This window comes from Haliaeetus albicilla, chromosome 30 (genome assembly GCF_947461875.1).
Source record: "Haliaeetus albicilla chromosome 30, bHalAlb1.1, whole genome shotgun sequence".
In the NCBI taxonomy this organism is placed as follows: Eukaryota; Metazoa; Chordata; class Aves; order Accipitriformes; family Accipitridae; genus Haliaeetus; species Haliaeetus albicilla.
Genome location: NC_091512.1, coordinates 311,695 through 331,610, shown reverse-complemented (window position 1 = coordinate 331,610; position 19,916 = coordinate 311,695). Strand labels below are relative to the sequence as shown.

The 19,916-nt window shown below is 61.8% G+C and overlaps 2 protein-coding genes across 3 annotated transcripts; both read left to right on the top strand.

Annotated features, from left to right (window-relative positions):
* Positions 1 to 1,786: 1,786 nt before the first annotated feature.
* On the top strand, positions 1,787 to 13,975 carry LOC138682947 (integrin alpha-M-like). Of its 2 annotated transcripts, none has more exons than XM_069774471.1 (29): positions 1,787 to 1,899; positions 1,981 to 2,084; positions 2,208 to 2,272; positions 3,438 to 3,540; positions 3,775 to 3,905; positions 4,000 to 4,151; positions 4,248 to 4,401; positions 5,052 to 5,202; positions 5,275 to 5,348; positions 5,463 to 5,592; positions 6,749 to 6,897; positions 6,987 to 7,127; positions 7,208 to 7,414; positions 8,049 to 8,179; positions 8,266 to 8,423; positions 9,140 to 9,294; positions 9,393 to 9,524; positions 10,215 to 10,288; positions 10,386 to 10,527; positions 11,065 to 11,172; positions 11,274 to 11,353; positions 11,426 to 11,503; positions 12,555 to 12,636; positions 12,735 to 12,842; positions 12,961 to 13,041; positions 13,141 to 13,254; positions 13,434 to 13,529; positions 13,647 to 13,757; positions 13,867 to 13,975. In XM_069774471.1, the coding sequence occupies exons 1-29, from the start codon at positions 1,841 to 1,843 to the stop codon at positions 13,939 to 13,941; spliced, it is 3,345 nt and encodes a 1,114-aa protein (XP_069630572.1). In that variant the 5' UTR covers positions 1,787 to 1,840; the 3' UTR covers positions 13,942 to 13,975. The 2 variants fall into 2 exon arrangements, with proteins under 2 accessions (XP_069630572.1, XP_069630571.1); XM_069774470.1 differs by having other exon boundaries at positions 12,958 to 13,041.
* A 361-nt stretch (positions 13,976 to 14,336) lies between these two features.
* COX6A2 (cytochrome c oxidase subunit 6A2) lies at positions 14,337 to 19,843 on the top strand. The gene is made up of 3 exons (XM_069774605.1): positions 14,337 to 14,480; positions 16,931 to 17,073; positions 19,717 to 19,843. Exons 1-3 carry the CDS (start codon positions 14,408 to 14,410, stop codon positions 19,795 to 19,797), a joined length of 297 nt encoding a protein of 98 aa, XP_069630706.1. The 5' UTR covers positions 14,337 to 14,407; the 3' UTR covers positions 19,798 to 19,843.
* Positions 19,844 to 19,916: the final 73 nt, after the last annotated feature.

Genomic DNA, 19,916 nt, shown 5'->3' with positions numbered 1-19,916 from the left:
CCCGCAGCACAAACGCATCGTGTGGGGTGAACCCAACCTCCCCGGCGTCCAGGCGCCCATTTTGGGTCCATTTCACCCCTTTCCAGCTCAGTTTCACATCGGTTTTGGGTCAATTTCCCCCAGTTTTGGGTCACTTTCATACTTCTGGTGCCATTTCTCCCATTTTGTGTCAATTTTGCCCATTTTTCATACCAATTTCACTCCCTTTGGGGTCAGTTACGGTCAGGTCGGGTCAATTTTGCCTCCTTTTTGGGTCAGTTTCACCTCGGTTTTGGGCCCATTTCCCCCAGTTTTGGGTCACTTTCACACTTCTGGTGCCGTTCCTCCCATTTTGTGTCAATTTTGCCCATTTTTCATACCAATTTCGCTCCCTTTGGGGTCAGTTACTGTCAGGTGGGGTCAATTTTGCCTCCTTTTTGGGTCAGTTTCACCCCCTTTGGGCCTATTTCCCCCAGTTTTGGGTCAGTTTCACACTTTTGGTGCCGTTCCTCCCATTTTTGTGTCAATTTTGCCCATTTTTCATACCAATTTCACTCCCTTTGGGGTCAGGTCGGGTCAATTTTGCCTCCTTTTTGGGTCAGTTTCCCCTCCTTTGGGCCCATTTCCCCCAGTTTTGGCCCATTTACACCCACTTTGGTGCTAGTTGTCCCAGTTTTGTGTCAATTCCTCCCCCTTCTGGGTCAATTCCTCCTAGTTTGGGGGCAACTTCACCAAATACGGGCTATTTTTTCCCCCACTCATTTCACCAAATTTTGATCAAATTTTTTTGATCTTTTCACCAAATTTTGATCAAATTTTTTTGATCTTTTCACCAAATTTTGTGTCTAGCTTGCCCACTTCGGGGCCAATTTCACCCACTTCGGGGCTATTTCCAGTGGGTTTGCGTCCCTTTTCCCTCTTTTTTGGGGTCAATTTCATGCCATTTCTGCCAATTCCACCCTCTTCTGCCTCAGTTTCCCCCCCCCGCTTTTTTTTGCATCGCTTTCACCCCATTTCAGCCATTTCCCCCCCACCTTTTCGAGATCAATTTCACCCAATTTCTGCGAATCTCCCCCCAATTCGGGGTCAATCACATGGGACACCCCTACCCCCAGGACCCAACTGGACACCCCCCAAATTCCGCCCCCCCCCAACTCGCAGAAGAACCCCAACACCTCTGTGGTCCCAAGCATCGGGGGATTATTATGGGAACGTTCCGGCCCCATACGTGTGGGTTTAGCACTGTCCGCCCCCCCCCAGCTATAAATAACCCCAACAGCTTCCTGCCACCCATGGGTGCTGCGGGGTCTCTTTTTTTTGGGGGGGGGGGATGCCTAAATTGGGGTCATGCCCCATTTTGGGGGTGCAGGTGATTGGGGGGATAGCCCCTTTTTTTTTTTTTTTTGTTAAGGTCGCGCTTCGTCGGGGGTAACCCCGATTTCGGTGGGGGTTGACCCCATTTTTTTCGGCGTGCAGCGTGCCGTGGGTGCCCCCCCCCACAACCCCCACCGCTCCACCCCTTTCACTTCTCCTTCTCAGCACCCTGGGGTTGGCCACCATGCACCCATGGGTGCTGCTTGCGCTGCTCTGCGTAGGTGGGTGCAGGATGCCCGGGTTCCCTGGGGGGGGGGCAAAATGGGGGTCCCCACATACCTGGGTCCCTTGGGGGGGGGGGGTGGTGGTGTTGAAATATTTTGGGGTTCCCAGATACCTGGGTCCCTTGGGGGGGGGGGTGGTGTCAAAATATTGGGGGGATGGGGGTTCCCAGATGCCTGGGTGTCCCCCTCCACCCCACCGTTCCCCCCCCCCCCCCCAAGGGCTGCCCCCCACCCTCGGCTCCAGACTGGATGAGGCATCGGCGATGGTTTTTCGGGACGCGGGGGGTTCCTTCGGGCACAGCGTGGCCCAGGTCGACGGCGGGTAGGTGACCCCTCCGTTCACCCTTGGGTGCCCTCCCCCCCCCCACGGGACACCCCCTAACCCCCACCGTCCCCACCCTAGGGTGCTGGTGGGGGCCCCCCTGGAGCCGGGAGGTGCTGGTGAGACTGGAAGGGTCTATCGGTGCCAGTTTGGGACTGGGAGATGCCAGGCTGTCCCCATCACTGGTAGGGTGCTGGGGTGGCACCCCCAAAACGCCTGGGCCCCCCAAAAGGGGTGTGGGGGTGGAGGGGGGGGGGCAACCCAGATGCCGGGGTCGCCCATCATGCCCCTCTGCCCCCCCCCAAAAGCCCCTCCGGATGTGACCTCCATGTCTCTGGGCCTGACCCTGGCAGCCCACGGATCCCAGGTCCTGGTGGGTCCCGTCTCCGTCATGATGGTCGGTGGTGATGGGGGGGGCGGAAATCTGGGGAGGTGGGTCCAGCACCCCCAGGGAGGGGACCCAGTGGGATCTTCTGAGCTCTCTTGGGGTCTACTGGGGTCTCTTGGGGTCTACTGGGGTCTCCTGGGGTCTGCTGGGGGCTCCTGGGATCTCTTGGCATCTACTAGGCTTCTATTGGGGTCTTTTGGTGTCTACTGGGGTTCTATCTGGGTATTTTGGGGTCTGCTGGGGGCTTCTGGGGACACTTGGGGTCTACTAGGCGCTATTGGGATCTACTGGGGTCTCTTGGGGTCTACTGGGGTCTCTTGGGGTCTGCTGGGGGCTCCTGGGATCTCTTGGCATCTACTAGGCTTCTATTGGGGTCTGCTGGGGTCTACTGGGGGCTCCTGGGGTTCTGTCTGGGTCTTTTGGGTTCTATTGGGGTCTCCTGGGGACTCTTGGGGTCTACTAGGGTCTATTGGGATCTACTGGGGTCTCTTGGGGTCTACTGGGGGCTACTAGGGGCTCCTGGGATCTCTTGAGGTCTACTAGGCTTCTATTGGGGTCTGCTGGGGTCTACTGGGGGCTACTGGGGTTCTGCTGGGGTCTTTTGGGTTCTATTGGGGTCTGCTGGGTCTCCTGGGGTCTCTTGGCATCTACTAGGCTTCTATTGGGGTCTTTTGGTGTCTACTGGGGTTCTATCTGGGTATTTTGGGGTCTGCTGGGGTCTACTGGGGACTCCTGGGGTTCTGTCTGGGTCTTTTGGGTTCTATTGGGGTCTACTGGGGGCTACTGGGGTTCTGCTGGGGTCTTTTGGGTTCTATTGGGGTCTGCTGGGGGCTCCTGGGGACTCTTGGGGCCTACTAGGCTCTGTTGGGATCTACTGGGGTACTGCTGGGTTCTACTGGGGGCTCCTGGGGTTCTGCTGGGGTCTTTTGGGTTCTATTGGGGACTCTTGGGGTCTACTAGGGTCTATTGGGATCTACTAGGGTCTATTGAGATCTACTGGGGTCTCCTGGGGTCTACTGGGGGCTACTGGGGTTCTGTTGGGGTCTACTGGCGTCTCTTGAGGTCTACTGGGACCTCTTGGAGAATATTGCAGTCTGTCAGGGCCTGGGAGGGTTGGGGGAACATGGTGTCACCCCGTCTTGGGCCACAGGCATGCGGCCCCACAGCACGGAGGGCCTGTGGGGTGAACGTGGAGCTGCGGGGGCTCTGCTTCCTTCTGCCCGCTGGGAACACCCCGACTGTCCCCCTGCCAGGTATGGGGGGGGGGGTCCCAACATTGGGGTGAGGGGTCCTATGGGGTAAGAAAAAGCCTGACCTTGGGGTAGATGGGCTCTATGGGGTTGATACGGGGTGGAGAAGACCAGACGCAAGGGTAGATGGGTCCTACAGGTTGGTGAAGACCTGACGCTGGGATAGATGGGCCCCACAGGGTCAAGTTGTGCATCTTTCCTCCACCACCCCCCGTTTGTGTCCCCCCCCCCGCTCAGATTGCCCCGTGAAGGCCTCTGACATCGTCTTCCTCATGGACGGTTCAGGCAGCATCAGTACCTCTGACTTCGAGAGGATGAAGACCTTTATCATCCAGGTCATGAAGCGGTTTAAGAGCACTGACACCCGCGTAGGTGCCACCCTTCCCAGGACAGGGTCCCAGGCACCCATGGGTGGCCTGATCCTGCTCCATCACATCTTCCCTTTCTCTCCCCGGCCACCAGTTTGCCCTCACGCAGTTCTCCAGTACAATCAACCACCATTTTGACTTTGCCACCTTTGCCCGGTTGTCCCCGGCGGAGTGGGAGAAGAAGGTCCGCCTCATCACACAGCAAAGAGGACTCACCTACACAGCCACTGCTATCCAGGCCGTGGTGTAGGTCCCACCTTCAGATCCATCCTGCCCCCTCTCCCCTCCTCGGGACCACCCCATCGTCCCAAGATAACCGTCCCTTCCATCGCCCCGGAGCAGGAGGGAACTGTTCAACCTGAGGAACGGAGTCCGGGCAGGAGCTCACAGGATCCTCATTGTGGTGACAGATGGGCAGAAGTTTGGGGACAAGCTGGACTACAGACAGGTCATCGCTGAAGCAGAGCGCGCAGGGATCATCCGCTATGCCATTGGGGTGAGCAAGTGCTGCCCAAACATCTCCATCCATTTTTCCATCCACCTCCAACCATCTCCATCCATCTGTCTCCAACCGTCTCCATCCATCTGTCTCCAACCATCTCCATCCATCCGCCTCCAACCATCTCCATCCATCCGTTTCCAACCATCTACATCCATCCGCCTCCAAACACCTCCATCCATCCACCTCCAAACATCTCCATCCACCCGCCTCCAACCATCTCCATCCATCCACCTCCAAACATTTCCATCCACCCACCTCCAACCATCTCCATCCACCCACCTCCAACCATCTCCATCCACCCACCTCCAAACATCTCCATCCATCCACCTCCAAACATCTCCATCCATTCACCTCCAAATATCTTCATCCATCCATCCCCAAACATCTCCATCCATCCACCTCCAACCATCTCCATCCATCCGCGTCCAAACATCTCCATTCATCCATCTCCAAAAATCTCCACCCACCTCCAACCATCTCCATCCATCCACCTCCAAACCTCTCCATCCATCCACCTCCAACCATCTCCATCCATTCTATTCACATCTGTCCATCCCGCCCTCTCCAAACACCCGTCCACCCATCCTTCCTTCCCTCCCTGAACCTCTCCATCCCTCCCGACACCCATCCTGCTCTGACCCCAGGTGGGCAGCGCCTTCGTGGATCCAGATGCCGTAGAAGAGCTCCGCACCATCGCCTCCAAACCCAGCGAGGACCACGTCTTCCAGGTGAACAACTTTGACGCCCTGCAGGGCATCCAGAACCAGCTGCAGGACAAGATCTTCGCCATCGAGGGTACTGGGGGGGCCGGAGGGTGGCTGGGGGGGGGCAGCCGGTGCCCCCCGCTCACCCCTGCCCCCCCCCCAGGCACCCAGTCTGCCGACAGCAGCTCCTTCCAGTTGGAGATGGCCCAGGAGGGCTTCAGCGCCCTGCTCACCCCCGTAAGTGTCCCCCGGCCACCTGAGACCGTCCCCATACCCGTGGGGTGTCCCCGGGGCAGGACCGACTGCTCTCCCCCCCCACCGCCGTCCCCCTCCCTGACTTTACTGGTGCAGGAGGGGCCCGTACTGGGAGCGGTGGGCGCCTACGACTGGTCCGGAGGGGTCTTTGTCTACGGCAGAAGCGGGGAGACCACCTTCGTCAACGTGTCCCGAGCGGCCGGGGACATGAACGACGCCTACTTGGGTACGGGCTGCCTGGGACGGGGATGGACGGGTCCCCGCCGGGGTCCCGGTGGTGTCCCCTGTGAGGGTCCTGGGGATGTCGGCGTCCTCGTGAGGGTCCCCGTGTGGGGCTGGGGAGGTTGGGTTCCCATGAGGGCCTTGTGGGGACATGGGTCCCTGGCGAGGGTCCCCGTGAGCGTGCCGGGGACAGTGGCGTCCTCGCAGGTGTCCTGGGGATGTCGGGTCCTTGTGAACGTCCCCATGAGGGTCCTGGGGACATCAGTGTCCTCACAATGTCTCTGGGGACGTTGGTGTCCCCATGAGGTCCAGGGGACATCAGCAGCATCAACCTGCGGATGTTGGTGCCCCTATGAAGTCCTGGGGATACTGGTGCCCCCATGATGTCCTGGGGATGTTGATGCCCCCATGAGGATCCTGGGGATGTTGGTGCCCCCATGAGGATCCTGGGGATGTTGGTGCACCCATGAGGACCCTGGAGTTACTGGTGCCCTCATGATGTCCTGGGGATACTGGTGCCCCCATGAGGATCCTGGGGATGTTGGTGCACCCATGAGGACCCTGGAGTTACTGGTGCCCTCATGATGTCCTGGGGATACTGGTGCCCCCATGATGTCCTGGGGATGTTGGTGCCCCCATGAGGATCCTGGGGATACTGGTGCACCCATGAGGATCCTGGGGATGTTGGTGCCCCCATGAGGATCCTAGGGATGTTGGTGCACCCATGAGGATCCTGCGGAATCCTGGTGCCCCCATGAGGATCCTGGGGATACTGGTGCCCCCATGAGGACCCTGGAGTTACTGGTGCCCTCATGATGTCCTGGGGATGTTGGTGCACCCATGATGTCCTGGGGATACTGGTGCGCCCATGAGGATCCTGGGGATACTGGTGCCCCCATGATGTCCTGGGGATGTTGGTGCACCCATGAGCATCCTGGAGACACTGGTGCCACCATGTGGATCCTGGGGGTCCTGGTGCCCCCATGATGCCCTGGGGATACTGGTGCCCCCTTGATGATCCTGGGGATACTGGTGCCCCCATGAAGTCCTGGTGGTCCTGGTGCCCCCATGATGATCCTGGGGATGTCAGCATCCCCTCACGGCTCCTGGGGCCGCTGACACCCCCAGGAGGGTCCCCCGCTGACCCCCCCTGTGTCCAGGCTACGCGGCCGAGTCCCTGTCCCTGGGGGGCAGGCGGGCGCTGGCGCTGGGAGCCCCCCGCTACCGCCACGTTGGCCGCCTCCTCCTCTTCCACCTCCACGGCCCCCGGGCGCCCTGGGAGCTCCTGGCCGATGCCACGGGGCCGCAGGTAAGTGTGGGGCCACGGGAAAGGGGGGACATGGGGAGGGGGGAACCCTCCCCCCCCCCAGCCAGCCCCACGGCCGCTTCTCCCTGCAGGTGGGCTCCTACTTCGGGGCGTCCCTGTGCGCCCTGGACCCCGACGGGGACGGCTCGGCCAAGGTGGTGCTGGTGGGGGCCCCCATGTTCTATGGGGCCGGCAGCGGGGGCCGCGTGGCCGTCTGCACCCTGAGGCCGAAGGTAGGGGACCCCCACCCCACTCCCACCTTGCCCCGGGGTGGGCAGAGCGGGGGTACCCAGCGCCTCGTTCCCCCCCCCAGGGCGGCCGGTTGCAGTGCCAGCAGATGCTGCAGGGACAACCCGGCCACCCGTTGGGGCGCTTTGGGGCCAGCGTGGCTCGACTGGGGGACGTCGACGGGGACCGGTGGCCCGACGTGGCCGTGGGGGCCCCGCTGGAGGACGAGGAGCGCGGGGCCGTCTACGTCTTCCGCGGGAAGCAGGGAGGCGTCGCCTCCCAGTACAGCCAGGTGAGACCCCCCCCCGCCGCCCCTGGTCCTGGGGGTGGGGATGTCCCAGGTCACGGGTGCCTGCTGGGTGAGGGAGAGGTGCAGGGTGGTGGGGACGTGGTGGGTGCTGGAGAAACCTTGGGTGCTGGAGGCATCCTGGGTGCTGAAGATGCCTTGGGTGGTGGAGGCATCTTGGGTGCTGGAGATGCTCTGGGTGCTGGAGATGTTCTGGATGCTGAAGATGCTTTGGGTGGTGGAGGCATCTTGGGTGGTGGAGGCATCTTGGGTGGTGGAGGTGTGCTGGGTGATGGACGCATCTTGGGTGGTGGAGATGTCCTGGGTGGTGGAGGCATCTTGGGTGGTGGAGGTGTCCTGGGTGATGGAGGCATCTTGGGTGGTGGAGATGTCCTGGGTGGTGGAGGCATCTTGGGTGGTGGAGATGTCCTGGGCGCTGGTCACACCCTGCGTGCTGAAGGCGTCTTGGGTGCTGGAGGGGTCTTGGGTGATGAAGACATCTTGCGTGCTGGAGCAGCTCCAGGTGCCCAAGACGTCCTGGATGCTGGAGACCCTCCAGCTCCTGTAGGTGTCCCAGGTGCTGGGAACATCTTGGGGGCCAGAGACGACTCACCCACTCGGGCACCTCTGTCTCCCCCAGCGCATCTCAGGTGCCCGGTTCTCCAGCAGGCCACGCTATTTTGGCCAGGCCATCAGCGGTGGCCAGGACCTGACAGGGGACAGGCTGCCGGACGTGGCCGTGGGCGCCCAGGGACAGGTTCTGCTGCTCAGGTCCGCCTGGGGAACCCACCTGAGACCTTCCACAGCCTGGAGGGTGGAGTGGCCACCGCCAACCCCCCTCTGGTTGTCACCACAAGGTCTCAGCCGCTGCTCAGGATCCGCGTAACGGTGACTTTCCAGCCCGAAGAGATACCAGCGGCCGCTTTTGACTGTCAGGAGGAGGAAGTGCTCAAGGGAGAAGTGGCCAAGGCTAAGATCTGCTTCCTCAGCACCAAGAAAACCCCTGACAACTTTGGTGAGACCTCCTAGATGTCCATCTGGACCCCCAAAGCATGTGCAGGTGTCCCCAAGACCCCCCAGAAGTGTACACGGACCCCCCACAAGCCGCCTCCTCACGTTCTTCCCCCAGGAGTCCATCTGGCCTCCCAAAGCCCCTCCAGATGTCTCCCGAGCCCCCCAGAAGTCCACGTGGGCTCCTAAATCCCCTCCAGATGTCCTCAAGGCCCACCAGCAGCCTGTCTGGCCTCCCAAAGCCGCTCCAGATGTCTCCCGAGCCCCCCAGAAGTCCACATGCCCCCCTAAATCCCCTCCAGATGTACTCAAGGCCCACCAGAAGCCTGTCTGGCCTCCCAAAGCCCCTCCAGATGTCTCCCGAACCCCCCAGAAGTCCATGTGGGCTCCTAAATCCCCTCCAGATGTCCTCAAGACCCACCAGCAGCCTGTCTGGCTTCCCAAAGCCCCTCCAGATGTACTCAAGGCCCACCAGAAGTCCACGTGGCCTCCCAAAGCCCCTCCAGATGTCTCCCGAACCCCCCAGAAGTCCATGTGGGCTCCTAAATCCCTTCCAGATGTCTCCTGAGCCCCCCAGAAGTCCATGTGGCCCTCTAAACCACCTCCAGATGTCCTTAAGACCCTCCAAAATCCATCTGTCTCTCCATCCTCCCCTTTCCCACCATCCCGGAGGGCTGCCAGGGACCCTGGCCGCCCACTTTCTGCTCCCTTTCCCCGCAGGCAGCCAGCTTTCCACCACCCTCCGGTACCAGGCGGCCCTGGACCCCAGCCGGGCGATGGTCCGGGCCGTCTTTGCCGGTGGCGCCGCCGTCCGCAACGGGACCCTCCAACTGGGCGTCGGGCAGAGGTGCGAGACCTTCGGCATCGCCTTCACGGTGGGTGTCGGGAAAGGTCCCGGCGGGGTGGTCGGGGGGGGCGGCGCAACCCCACGGCACCGGCGTGGGGGACACGGTCGTCTCTCTGTGCTGGGCAGGGGTGCCCACAGGACACGCTGACCCCCCTGGTGCTGCGCCTCACCTACGATGCCACGGGAGACCCCATCGGGGTGGCCGGGGGGCTGCGGCCAGCCTTGAGCGAGGACTCGGTGATGGTGGCCGTGGGCACGGTAGGGGCTTGGGGGGTCACCCCATGGCAGCGGCGGCGTTGGAGGGGAGCAGTGGTGGGCTGTAGGGTTGGGGGTGGCGTGGATGGACGGAAGGGTGGAAGGACAGATGGATGGAGCGGTGGAAGGGGAGGTGGGATGGGTGGAAGGTCAAGAGGCAAGAAGGACAGATGGATCCGTGGAGAGAAAGGAGGTGGGATGGATGGAAGGTCAAGAGGCAAGAAGGACAGATGGATCCGTGGAGAGAAAGGAGGTGGGATGGATGGAAGGACAAGAGGCAAGAAGGACAGATGGATCTGTGGAGAGAAAGGAGGTGGGATGGATGGAAGGTCAAGAGGCAAGAAGGACAGATGGATCCGTGGAGAGAAAGGAGGTGGGATGGATGGACAGAAGGGAGGATGGGAGGAACCAAGGGAAGATGGGAGGAAGGGAGGATGGAGAGATGCATGGGAGGAAGGACAGAAGGACAGGTGGCTAGATTGGGAGGAAGGAAGGACACAAGGACGGATGGAAGGCCAGCTACGTGGAAGGACATCCAGGCATGGGGAGGGTTGGAAGGCTCTAGGAGAGCCAGGGTGGGTGGGCAGATGGACAGACAGCTGGCTGAGGGATGGGAGGATGAAGGAGAGGAAGGCAGCCAGCCGGCCGCCTGGGGGACGGACGGACGGACGGACGGACGAGGCGTCTCCTCAGCTGCCCTTCGAGAAGGACTGCGGTGATGACAACGTCTGCGTCGACGACCTCCAGATCTCCTTCGACTTCTCTCGGTAGGTCCCCCCGTTCCCCATGTCAGGGGACACCCGTGGATGCTGGGGTCTGCCCCTGCCTGCCCCCACCCCGCTCTGTGTCCCGTCCCCCCCCCAGGCTGGAGACCGTTGTGGTGGGGGTGACCGACGTGGTGAACGTCACCGTCACCCTCCGCAACCGCGGGGAGGACTCGTACGGGACCACCGTCCAGCTGCATCACGCCGGGGCCCTCTCCTACCGCAAGGCTGTGGTGCTCCAGGTAACCCCCCCCCCCCAAATCCTTCAGAGCCTAGAAGACCCCCCAGAAGTCCCCAAGACCCTCCAGAAGTGCATTTGGCCTCCTAAAGCTCTTCCAGACGCCCTCCAGACTATTTACAAGTTCACGTGGATGCCCAACTCCCCTTCAGATGTCCTCAAGATTCCCCACAAGTCCATGTGGCCTCCTGAACCCTCTCCAGATGTTCTCTAGACCCCCAGAAGCCTATCTGGCCTCCAAAAATCCCCCCCAGGTGTCTTCGAGATCCTCTGTAGGCCCACGTGGTCTCTGAAACCTTCTCCAGCTGTCCTCACGATACCCAAACCCCATCCAGATGTCCTCAAGACCTCCCAGATCCCCATTTGCCCACCCCAAGCCCCTCCAGGTGTCCCCCAAGCCCTCCAGAAGTCCATGTGGCCTCCTAAACCATTCCAGATGTCCTCAAGACCACTCCGAAGCCCATCTGGCCTCCAGATGTCCCCTGACCCCCCCCCCCGGTTGTCTTGCCCACCCTGACACCCCCTCGGGGGACGTTCTCAGTCCTCCAGGAGATCCGTGTCCCTGAACTGCAACTCAGAGCCGGCGGAGGGACCGCGGCGCAGAACCGTCTGCCTCGTCAACCACCCCATCTTCCGCCCCGGCGCCGAGGTAGCGGGGGTCCCCGCGTCCCCCCCAGCCCGCTCGGGGCACTTGGGGACGTCCCCCATGAGGTGGGTCGGGGGCTGACGCCCAGGCGTCCCGTCCCACAGGTCGTGTTCACCGTCAGCCTGGACGTGCCCCACGGCGCGGAGCTGGGGGGGGTGTTGGAGGTGGTGGCCAATGCCAGCAGGTGAGGGGCAGGGGGTGGGCAGGGTGGGCGGTGGGGGGGTGAGGTGACCCTCATCACACCCCTCTGCCGCAGCAACAACGGGGCGCCGGGCGGCCGGGTGCAACACGCCAAGATCCCGGTGAAGTACGGCGTCTTCCTCGTCCTCACCAGGTACGGGGTGCCACCTCGCCGGGCCACCCAAGACCCCAACCCGTGTCACTTGCCCCACGTCCCTCATCCCCAACGTGCCACCAGCCCCACGTCTCTAGTCCCTAACATGCCACCAGCCCCACGTCCCTCATCCCCAACGTGCCACCAGCCCCACATCTCTGGTCCCCAATGTGCCACCAGCCCCAAATCTCTGGTCCTCAATGTGCCACCAGCCCCATGTTCCTCATCCCCGATGTGCCACCAGCCCCACGTCCCTCATCCCCATCATGCCACCAGCCCAATATCTCTGGTCCCCAACGTGCCACCAGCCCCACATCTCTGCTCCCCAACATGCCACCAGCTCCACGTCCCTGGTCCCCAACATGCCACCAGCCCCATGTTCCTCATCGCCAACGTGCCACCAGCCCCACGTCTCTAGTCCCTAACATGCCACCAGCCCCACGTCCCTCATCCCCAACGTGCCACCAGCCCCACATCTCTGGTCCCCAATGTGCCACCAGCCCCAAATCTCTGGTCCTCAATGTGCCACCAGCCCCATGTTCCTCATCCCCGATGTGCCACCAGCCCCACGTCCCTCATCCCCATCATGCCACCAGCCCAATATCTCTGGTCCCCAACGTGCCACCAGCCCCACATCTCTGCTCCCCAACATGCCACCAGCTCCACGTCCCTGGTCCCCAACATGCCACCAGCCCCATGTTCCTCATCGCCAACGTGCCACCAGCCCCACGTCTCTGGTCCCCAATGTGCCACCAGCCCCATGTTCCTCATCCCCAACGTGCCACCAGCCCCACGTCTCTGGTCCCCAATGTGCCACCAGCCCCAAATCTCTGGTCCTCAATGTGCCACCAGCCCCATGTTCCTCATCCCCAACGTGCCACCAGCCCCACGTCTCTGCTCCCCAATGTACCTCATCCCCACGTCCCTCAACCCCAACGTGCCACCAGCCCCACGTCCCTCATCCCCAACGTGCCACCACCTCCCTCGTCCCCACTGTCCCCCTCACGCCCCCTCCCCACCCCCCCACCGTCTCCCCTCTCGTTCCCACCAGCACCCCGGACTCCACCAAATACGTCAACGTCTCGACCCACACGGGAGCCCCCACCAGCGCCCCCGTCACCCACCACTACGAGGTGAGGGCTGGGAGCGAGGGAGGGGTCCCATCCCGCACGCCCGGGTCCCCCCCGGCGCGCCGGGGGTCCCGTCCCCACCGTCCCCCTCCCCGCGGCAGGTGAAGATCTTGGGCCAGAGGGGTCTCCCCATCAACGTCACCTTCTGGGTCCCCACGGCCCTGGGGGGGACCCCGCTGTGGGACGAGCTGAAGGTCACCCCTGACCAGGTAACACCCCCCCCCACCCCGCTGCCCCCCCAAAAACAGGGGTGACCCCACAGCGGGGACAGCCCAGAAAGGGGGTGGGGGGTCCCCAGAACTGGGATCCCCCCCCCGACCCCAGCAGGAGCTGGTGCAGTGCCGGACGGTGGCCGAGCACCCGGGGGTCCCCGACATCCCCCAGCGCCTGCGGGAGCACCCCGTACTGGTGAGTGCCCCCCCCCACCGGGGACGTGGGGTGGAGGGGGTCTCCCCAGCCCCCACGTCACCCCCTCGCCCCTCTCTGTGTGTCCCCCCCCCCACTCAGGACTGCACCGTGGCCGCTTGCCGGGAGCTGCAGTGCCAGCTCCAGGAGCTGGACCCCCCCCAGTCCTTGGGGTTCAGCCTCGGGGGGACCCTGGCCCTGGGCTGGGTGGCATCGGTAAGGGGGCAGCCGTGGGGGGCAGCCGGGGGGTCTGGGGGGGGGGTCATCGCACCGGCCGGCCCGTGTCGAGGGGCAAACCGAGGATGGGGAGGGTGCCCTGGGGGGCGGTGGGACGCCCCACGGCGATACCCTGTGCCCCACGGCTGCCCCACATCTCCCCCCCCCCCACCCCAAAGACCCCCCTCCAGCCCAAGGTGGTCGTGCAGAGCTCGGCCCGGGTCCTCTACGACGTGGGACGCTTCTGGAATACCGGGAGGGACCCCCAGCTCCAGGTGAAGCCCCCGACCCCCAAATCTATGGGGGGGTGTCCGTGGGGTGGGGGTCCGTGGGGTGGGTTGGGGGTCCCGTACCTTTGGGTCCCTTTCCCCGGCCACCCTCGTCTCCCGTAGGTGCGGACGGAGGTGGAACGCCTGGAGACCCCCAACCCGCTGCCCCTCATCCTGGGGGGGACCGTGGGGGGGCTCGTCCTGCTGGCTCTGGTGGCTTTGGCGCTCTACAAGGTGAGGGTGGGGGTCCTGGGTGACCCCCCACCCACATGGGGTGGGGTATTCTCCTCTCCCCCACCCCAGACTCACCTTCCCCCCCTGTTTTTTTTTGCCCCCCCCCAAGGTGGGCTTCTTCAAGCGCCACTACAAGGAGCTCATGGAAGGCGACGGGACCCCTGTGGGTGACCCTCAGGGGTGAGGAGACCCCCCCCCGGGTCCCCCTTGTTGTGGGGGGGGTCAATTGGGTGGGAAAAGGGGTTGCAAGGACACCTAGGTCCTCCCAAATTTTTTTTTTTTTGGGGGGGGGGGTCACCCCTCTTTTCGCAGCCACCGATAAAGCCGTTTGCACGGTGGACCCCGGGTCTCAGCCCGAAGTGGGGGGCTTTTGGGGGGGGGGTCACCCCCAGACACGTAGGTCCCCTCGGGAGCCTTGTGACCCCCCCCTCGTCCCTCGCAAGGACCCACAGATCCGCTCCCCCCCCCTTATCCGGCCCCTCGCCCTTCGCCTGCGTCTATATTTAACTCCGGTCTATATTTAACACGTGCACCGAGCTGGGGCCGGGCCTCAGCCTTATTGGCCAGGCTGAAGGGGGGGGGGGGGGTGTCGTGGGGCCAGGGTGACCGCGGGGGGGGGGGGGGGTGTCAGTCGCCCTTCAACTGCCACCATGGTCACTTGGGGGGCTGCCCCACGGCGGACCCTGGCGTCCGCCGCCGGGGCCCACGCCGGTGCTGCTGGAGGTCGGGGGGGGGGGGGGATACGTGTGGGGGTTTTTTGGGGGGGGGGTGGGGTGAAATTGGGGTGTATCTGGGGGTGATGGGTGAAATTGGGGTGGTTTGGGGTGTATTGGGTGGTTTTGGGGTGTTTGGGGCAATGTTGGGGTGTATTGCGTGGTTTGGGGTGAAATTGGGGTGTATTGGGTGGTTTGAGGGTGTTTGGGGCAATATTGGGGTGTATTGGGTGGTTTTGGGGTGATGGGTGAAATTGGGGTGTATTGGGTGGTTTTGGGCTGTTTGGGGTGATCTTGGGGTGTATTGGGTGGGTTTGGGGTGTATCAGGAGGGGTTTGGGGTACCTTTGGGTCTGGGGCGGGTGATTTGGGGGTGATATTGGGGTGTATTGGGTGGTTTTGGGCTGTTTGGGGTGATCTTGGGGTGTATTGGGTGGGTTTGGGGTGTATCAGGAGGGGTTTGGGGTACCTTTGGGTCTGGGGTGGGTGGTTTTGGGGTGGTTTGGGGTGATATTGGGGTGCATTGGGTGGGTTTGGGGTGATGGGTGAAATTGGGGTGTATTGGGTGGTTTGGGGCAATATTGGGGTGTATTGGCTGGTTTTGGGGTGGATTGGGGCAATATTGGGGTGTATTGCGTGGTTTTGGGGTGATGGGTGAAATTGGGGTGTACTGGGTGGTTTTGGGGTGTATCAGGAGGGGTTTGGGGTACCTTTGGGTCTGTGGTGGGTGGTTTGGGGGTGATATTGGGGTGTATTGGGTGGTTTTGGGGTGTATCAGGAGGGGTTTGGGGTAGCTTTGGGTCTGGGGCAAGTGGTTTTGGGGTGATCTTGGGGTGTATTGGGTGGTTTTGGGGTGTTTGGGGCAATATTGGGGTGTATCCAGTGGTTTGGGGTGATATTGGGGTGCATTGTGTGGTTTTGGGGTGATGGGTGAAATTGGGGTGTATTGGGTGGTTTTGGGCTGTTTGGGGTGATCTTGGGGTGTATTGGGTGGGTTTGGGGTGTATCAGGAGGGGTTTGGGGTACCTTTGGGTCTGGGGCGGGTGGTTTTGGGGTGGTTTGGGGTGATATTGGGGTGTATTGAGTAGTTTTGGGGTGTACCAGGAAGGGTTTGGGGTACCTTTGGGTCTGAGGCAGGTGGTTTTGGGATGATATTGGGGTGTATTGGGTGGTTTTGGGGTGGTTTTGGGGTGATATTGGGGTGTATTGGGTGGGTTTGGGGTGTATCAGGAGGGGTTTGGGGTACCTTTGGGTCTGGAGCGGGTGGTTTGGGGGTGATATTGGGGTGTATTGGGTGGTTTTGGGGTGTTTGGGGCAATATTAGGGTGTATCTGGGGGTTTGGGGTGATATTGGGGTGTATTGGGGTGTTTTGGGGTGTATCAGGAGGGGTTTGGGGTAGCTTTGGGTCTGGGGAAGGTGGTTTTGGGGTGGTTTGAGGTGATATTGGGGTGTATTGAGTGGTTTTGGGGTGTTTGGGGCAATGTTGGGGTCTATTGAGTGGTTTTGGGGTGATATTGGGGTTATTGAGTGGTTTTGGGGTGTATGAGGAGGGGTTTGGGGTACCCTTGGGTCCGGGGCGGGTGGTTTGGGGGTGATATTGGGGTGTATTGGGGTGTTTTGGGGTGATGGGTGATATTGGGGTGTATTGGGTGGGTTTTGGGTGTTTGCAGACAATATTGGGGTGTATCTGGGGGTGATGGGTGATATTGGGGTGTATTGGGTGGGTTTTGGGTGTTTGCGGACAATATTGGGGTGTATCTGGGGGTGATGGGTGAAATTGGGGTGTATTGAGTGGTTTTGGGTGTTTGCGGACAATATTGGGGTGTATCTGGGGGTGATGGGTGAAATTGGGGTGTATTGAGTGGTTTTGGGGTGTATCAGGAGGGGTTTGGGGTAGCTTTGGGTCTGGGGCGGGTGGTTTTGGGGTGGTTTGGGGGTGTATTGGGTGGGTTTGGGGTGTTTGGGGCAATGTTGGGGTGTATCCAGTGCTTTGGGGTGATCTTGGGGTGTATTGAGTGGTTTTGGGGTGTTTCGGGTGGTAGTCGCGCTGTATCGGGTGGGTTTGGGTTTCTCTGGTAGTTTTGGGGGTGTTGGGGGGGACGTATTGGGTGACATTGGGGTGCACGGAGCGAGTTTCTGGTGTTTTGGGGACACGTTAAGGTGGAACTTGGCTGTATCGGGTGGATTTGGGGTGTTTCGGGGTGTAGCAGGTGTTTTGGGGTGCTGCAGGATGTGACTGGTGTTTTGGGGGCTCTGTGGGGCATTTTGGGTGTATTTGGGGGTGTTTTGGGGGTGATGACGGTGCATCATCAGTTTCGGGGCGTTATTGGGCGACGTAGACCCAGGGGTACCTGGGGCTGTTTTGGGGTGCACCGGGTGACACCTTGGGGTCTACCAGGGCTTTGGGAGGGGGGGAGCGGATTTGGGGGTGCCCCAGCCCCAAAAATACCTGTGGGGCAGGTCGGACGTGGCGGACACTGTCGTTCCTGGTGGCTCTGCCGGGGGTGGGGGTCTGCATGCTCAACGCTTGGCTGGCGAAGAACCGGCACCCCCACGGCCCCCCGACGTTCGTGCCGTATCATCACCTCCGGATCCGCACCAAGGTACGGGGGGGAAGGCCTGACGCCGGGGTAGATGGGCCCCTATGGGGTTGGGAAGACCTGACGCCGGGGTAGATGGGCACCTATGGGGTGGATATGGGGTGGAGAAGACCTGATGCCGGGGTAGATGGGCCCCTATGGGGTGGATATGGGGTGGAGAAGACCTGATGCAAGGGTAGATGGGCACCTATGGGGTGGATATGGGGCAGGGAAGGCCTGACGCCGGAGTAGATGGGCACCTATGGGGCAGGGAAGGCCTGACGCTGGGGTAGATGGGCACCTATGGGGTTGGGAAGGCCTGACGCCGGGGTAGATGGGCTCCTATGGGGTGGATATGGGGTGGAGAAGACCTGATGCCGGGGTAGATGGGCCCCTATGGGGTGGATATGGGGTGGGGAAGGCCTGACGCTGGGGTAGATGGGCCCCTATGGGGTTGGGAAGACCTGACGCCGGGGTAGATAGGCTCCTATGGGGTGGATATGGGGTGGAGAAGACCTGATGCCGGGGTAGATGGGCCCCTATGGGGTGGATATGGGGTGGAGAAGACCTGATGCAAGGGTAGATGGGCACCTATGGGGTGGATATGGGGCAGGGAAGGCCTGACGCCGGAGTAGATGGGCACCTATGGGGCAGGGAAGGCCTGACGCTGGGGTAGATGAGCACCTATGGGGTTGGGAAGGCCTGACGCCGGGGTAGATGGGCTCCTATGGGGTGGATATGGGGTGGAGAAGACCTGATGCAAGGGTAGATGGGCACCTATGGGGTGGATATGGGGTGGAGAAGACCTGATGCCGGGGTAGATGGGCCCCTATGGGGTTGGGAAGACCTGACGCCGGGGTAGATGGGCACCTATGGGGTGGATATGGGGTGGAGAAGACCTGATGCCGGGGTAGATGGGCCCCTATGGGGTGGATATGGGGTGGAGAAGACCTGATGCAAGGGTAGATGGGCACCTATGGGGTGGATATGGGGCAGGGAAGGCCTGACGCCGGAGTAGATGGGCACCTATGGGGCAGGGAAGGCCTGACGCTGGGGTAGATGGGCACCTATGGGGTTGGGAAGGCCTGACGCCGGGGTAGATGGGCTCCTATGGGGTGGATATGGGGTGGACAAGACCTGATGCCGGGGTAGATGGGCACCTATGGGGTGGATATGGGGTGGAGAAGACCTGACGCCAGAGTAGATGGGCCCCTATGGGGTGGATATGGGGTGGAGAAGACCTGATGCAAGGGTAGATGGGCACCTATGGGGTGGATATGGGGTGGGGAAGGCCTGACGCTGGGGTAGATGGGCCCCTATGGGGTTGGGAAGACCTGACGCCGGGGTAGATGGGCACCTATGGGGTTGGGAAGGCCTGACGCCGGGGTAGATGGGCTCCTATGGGGTGGATATGGGGTGGAGAAGACCTGATGCAAGGGTAGATGGGCCCCTATGGGGTGGATATGGGGCGGGGAAGACCTGATGCCAGGGTAGATGGGCTCCTATGGGGTGGATATGGGGTGGAGAAGACCTGATGCCAGGGTAGATGGGCCCCTATGGGGTGGATATGGGGTGGAGAAGACCTGATGCCGGGGTAGATGGGCCCCTATGGGGTGGATATGGGGTGGAGAAGACCTGATGCCGGGGTAGATGGGCCCCTATGGGGTTGGGAAGACCTGATGCCGGGGTAGATGGGCCCCTATGGGGTGGATATGGGGTGGAGAAGACCTGATGCCGGGGTAGATGGGCCCCTATGGGGTGGATATGGGGTGGAGAAGACCTGATGCAAGGGTAGATGGGCACCTATGGGGTGGATATGGGGTGGGGAAGGCCTGACGCTGGGGTAGATGGGCCCCTATGGGGTTGGGAAGACCTGACGCCGGGGTAGATGGGCACCTATGGGGTTGGGAAGGCCTGACGCCGGGGTAGATGGGCTCCTATGGGGTGGATATGGGGTGGAGAAGACCTGATGCCGGGGTAGATGGGCACCTATGGGGTGGATATGGGGTGGAGAAGACCTGACGCCAGAGTAGATGGGCCCCTATGGGGTGGATATGGGGTGGAGAAGACCTGATGCAAGGGTAGATGGGCCCCTGTGGGGTGGATATGGGGTGGGGAAGGCCTGACGCTGGGGTAGATGGGCCCCTATGGGGTTGGGAAGACCTGATGCCGGGGTAGATGGGCACCTATGGGGTTGGGAAGGCCTGACGCCGGGGTAGATGGGCTCCTATGGGGTGGATATGGGGTGGAGAAGACCTGATGCCAGGGTAGATGGGCCCCTATGGGGTGGATATGGGGTGGAGAAGACCTGATGCAAGGGTAGATGGGCACCTATGGGGTGGATATGGGGCGGGGAAGGCCTGACGCCGGAGTAGATGGGCACCTATGGGGCAGGGAAGGCCTGACGCTGGGGTAGATGGGCACCTATGGGGTTGGGAAGGCCTGACGCCGGGGTAGATGGGCTCCTATGGGGTGGATATGGGGTGGACAAGACCTGATGCAAGGGTAGATGGGCACCTATGGGGTGGATATGGGGCGGGGAAGACCTGATGCCAGGGTAGATGGGCTCCTATGGGGGGGATATGGGGCAGGGAAGGCCTGACGCCGGGGTAGGTGGTCCCAGGGGACTCCTGCCGCTGACCCCCATCTCTCTCTTTCTCCCCACAGCCGTTCCCGTGGGGTGACGGGAACCACACGCTCTTCCACAACCCCCACACCAACCCCCTGCCCACAGGCTACGAAAATTAGGGACCCCCCCGCCGGCTCCCCTCGGCAATAAATGCTCTGAACCTGCCCCATCTCCCTCCTTCAGCCCTGCCCCACGGCGGACCCACATATCGTGCCCCATAGCAGACACGGGGCGGGGG

Excerpts from the sequence above, each read along its gene's own strand:
- COX6A2 (XM_069774605.1), top strand. The coding sequence starts at position 14,408 with ATGGTCACTTGGGGGGCTGCCCCACGGCGGACCCTGGCGTCCGCCGCC. Across the intron at positions 14,481-16,930 it reads CCACGCCGGTGCTGCTGGAG|GTCGGACGTGGCGGACACTG; the intron begins GTCGGGGGGGGG and ends CCTGTGGGGCAG. Across the intron at positions 17,074-19,716 it reads ACCTCCGGATCCGCACCAAG|CCGTTCCCGTGGGGTGACGG; the intron begins GTACGGGGGGGA and ends TTCTCCCCACAG.
- LOC138682947 (XM_069774470.1), top strand. The coding sequence starts at position 1,841 with ATGGTTTTTCGGGACGCGGGGGGTTCCTTCGGGCACAGCGTGGCCCAG. Across the intron at positions 1,900-1,980 it reads GTGGCCCAGGTCGACGGCGG|GGTGCTGGTGGGGGCCCCCC; the intron begins GTAGGTGACCCC and ends TCCCCACCCTAG. Across the intron at positions 9,295-9,392 it reads CCTTCGGCATCGCCTTCACG|GGGTGCCCACAGGACACGCT; the intron begins GTGGGTGTCGGG and ends TGTGCTGGGCAG.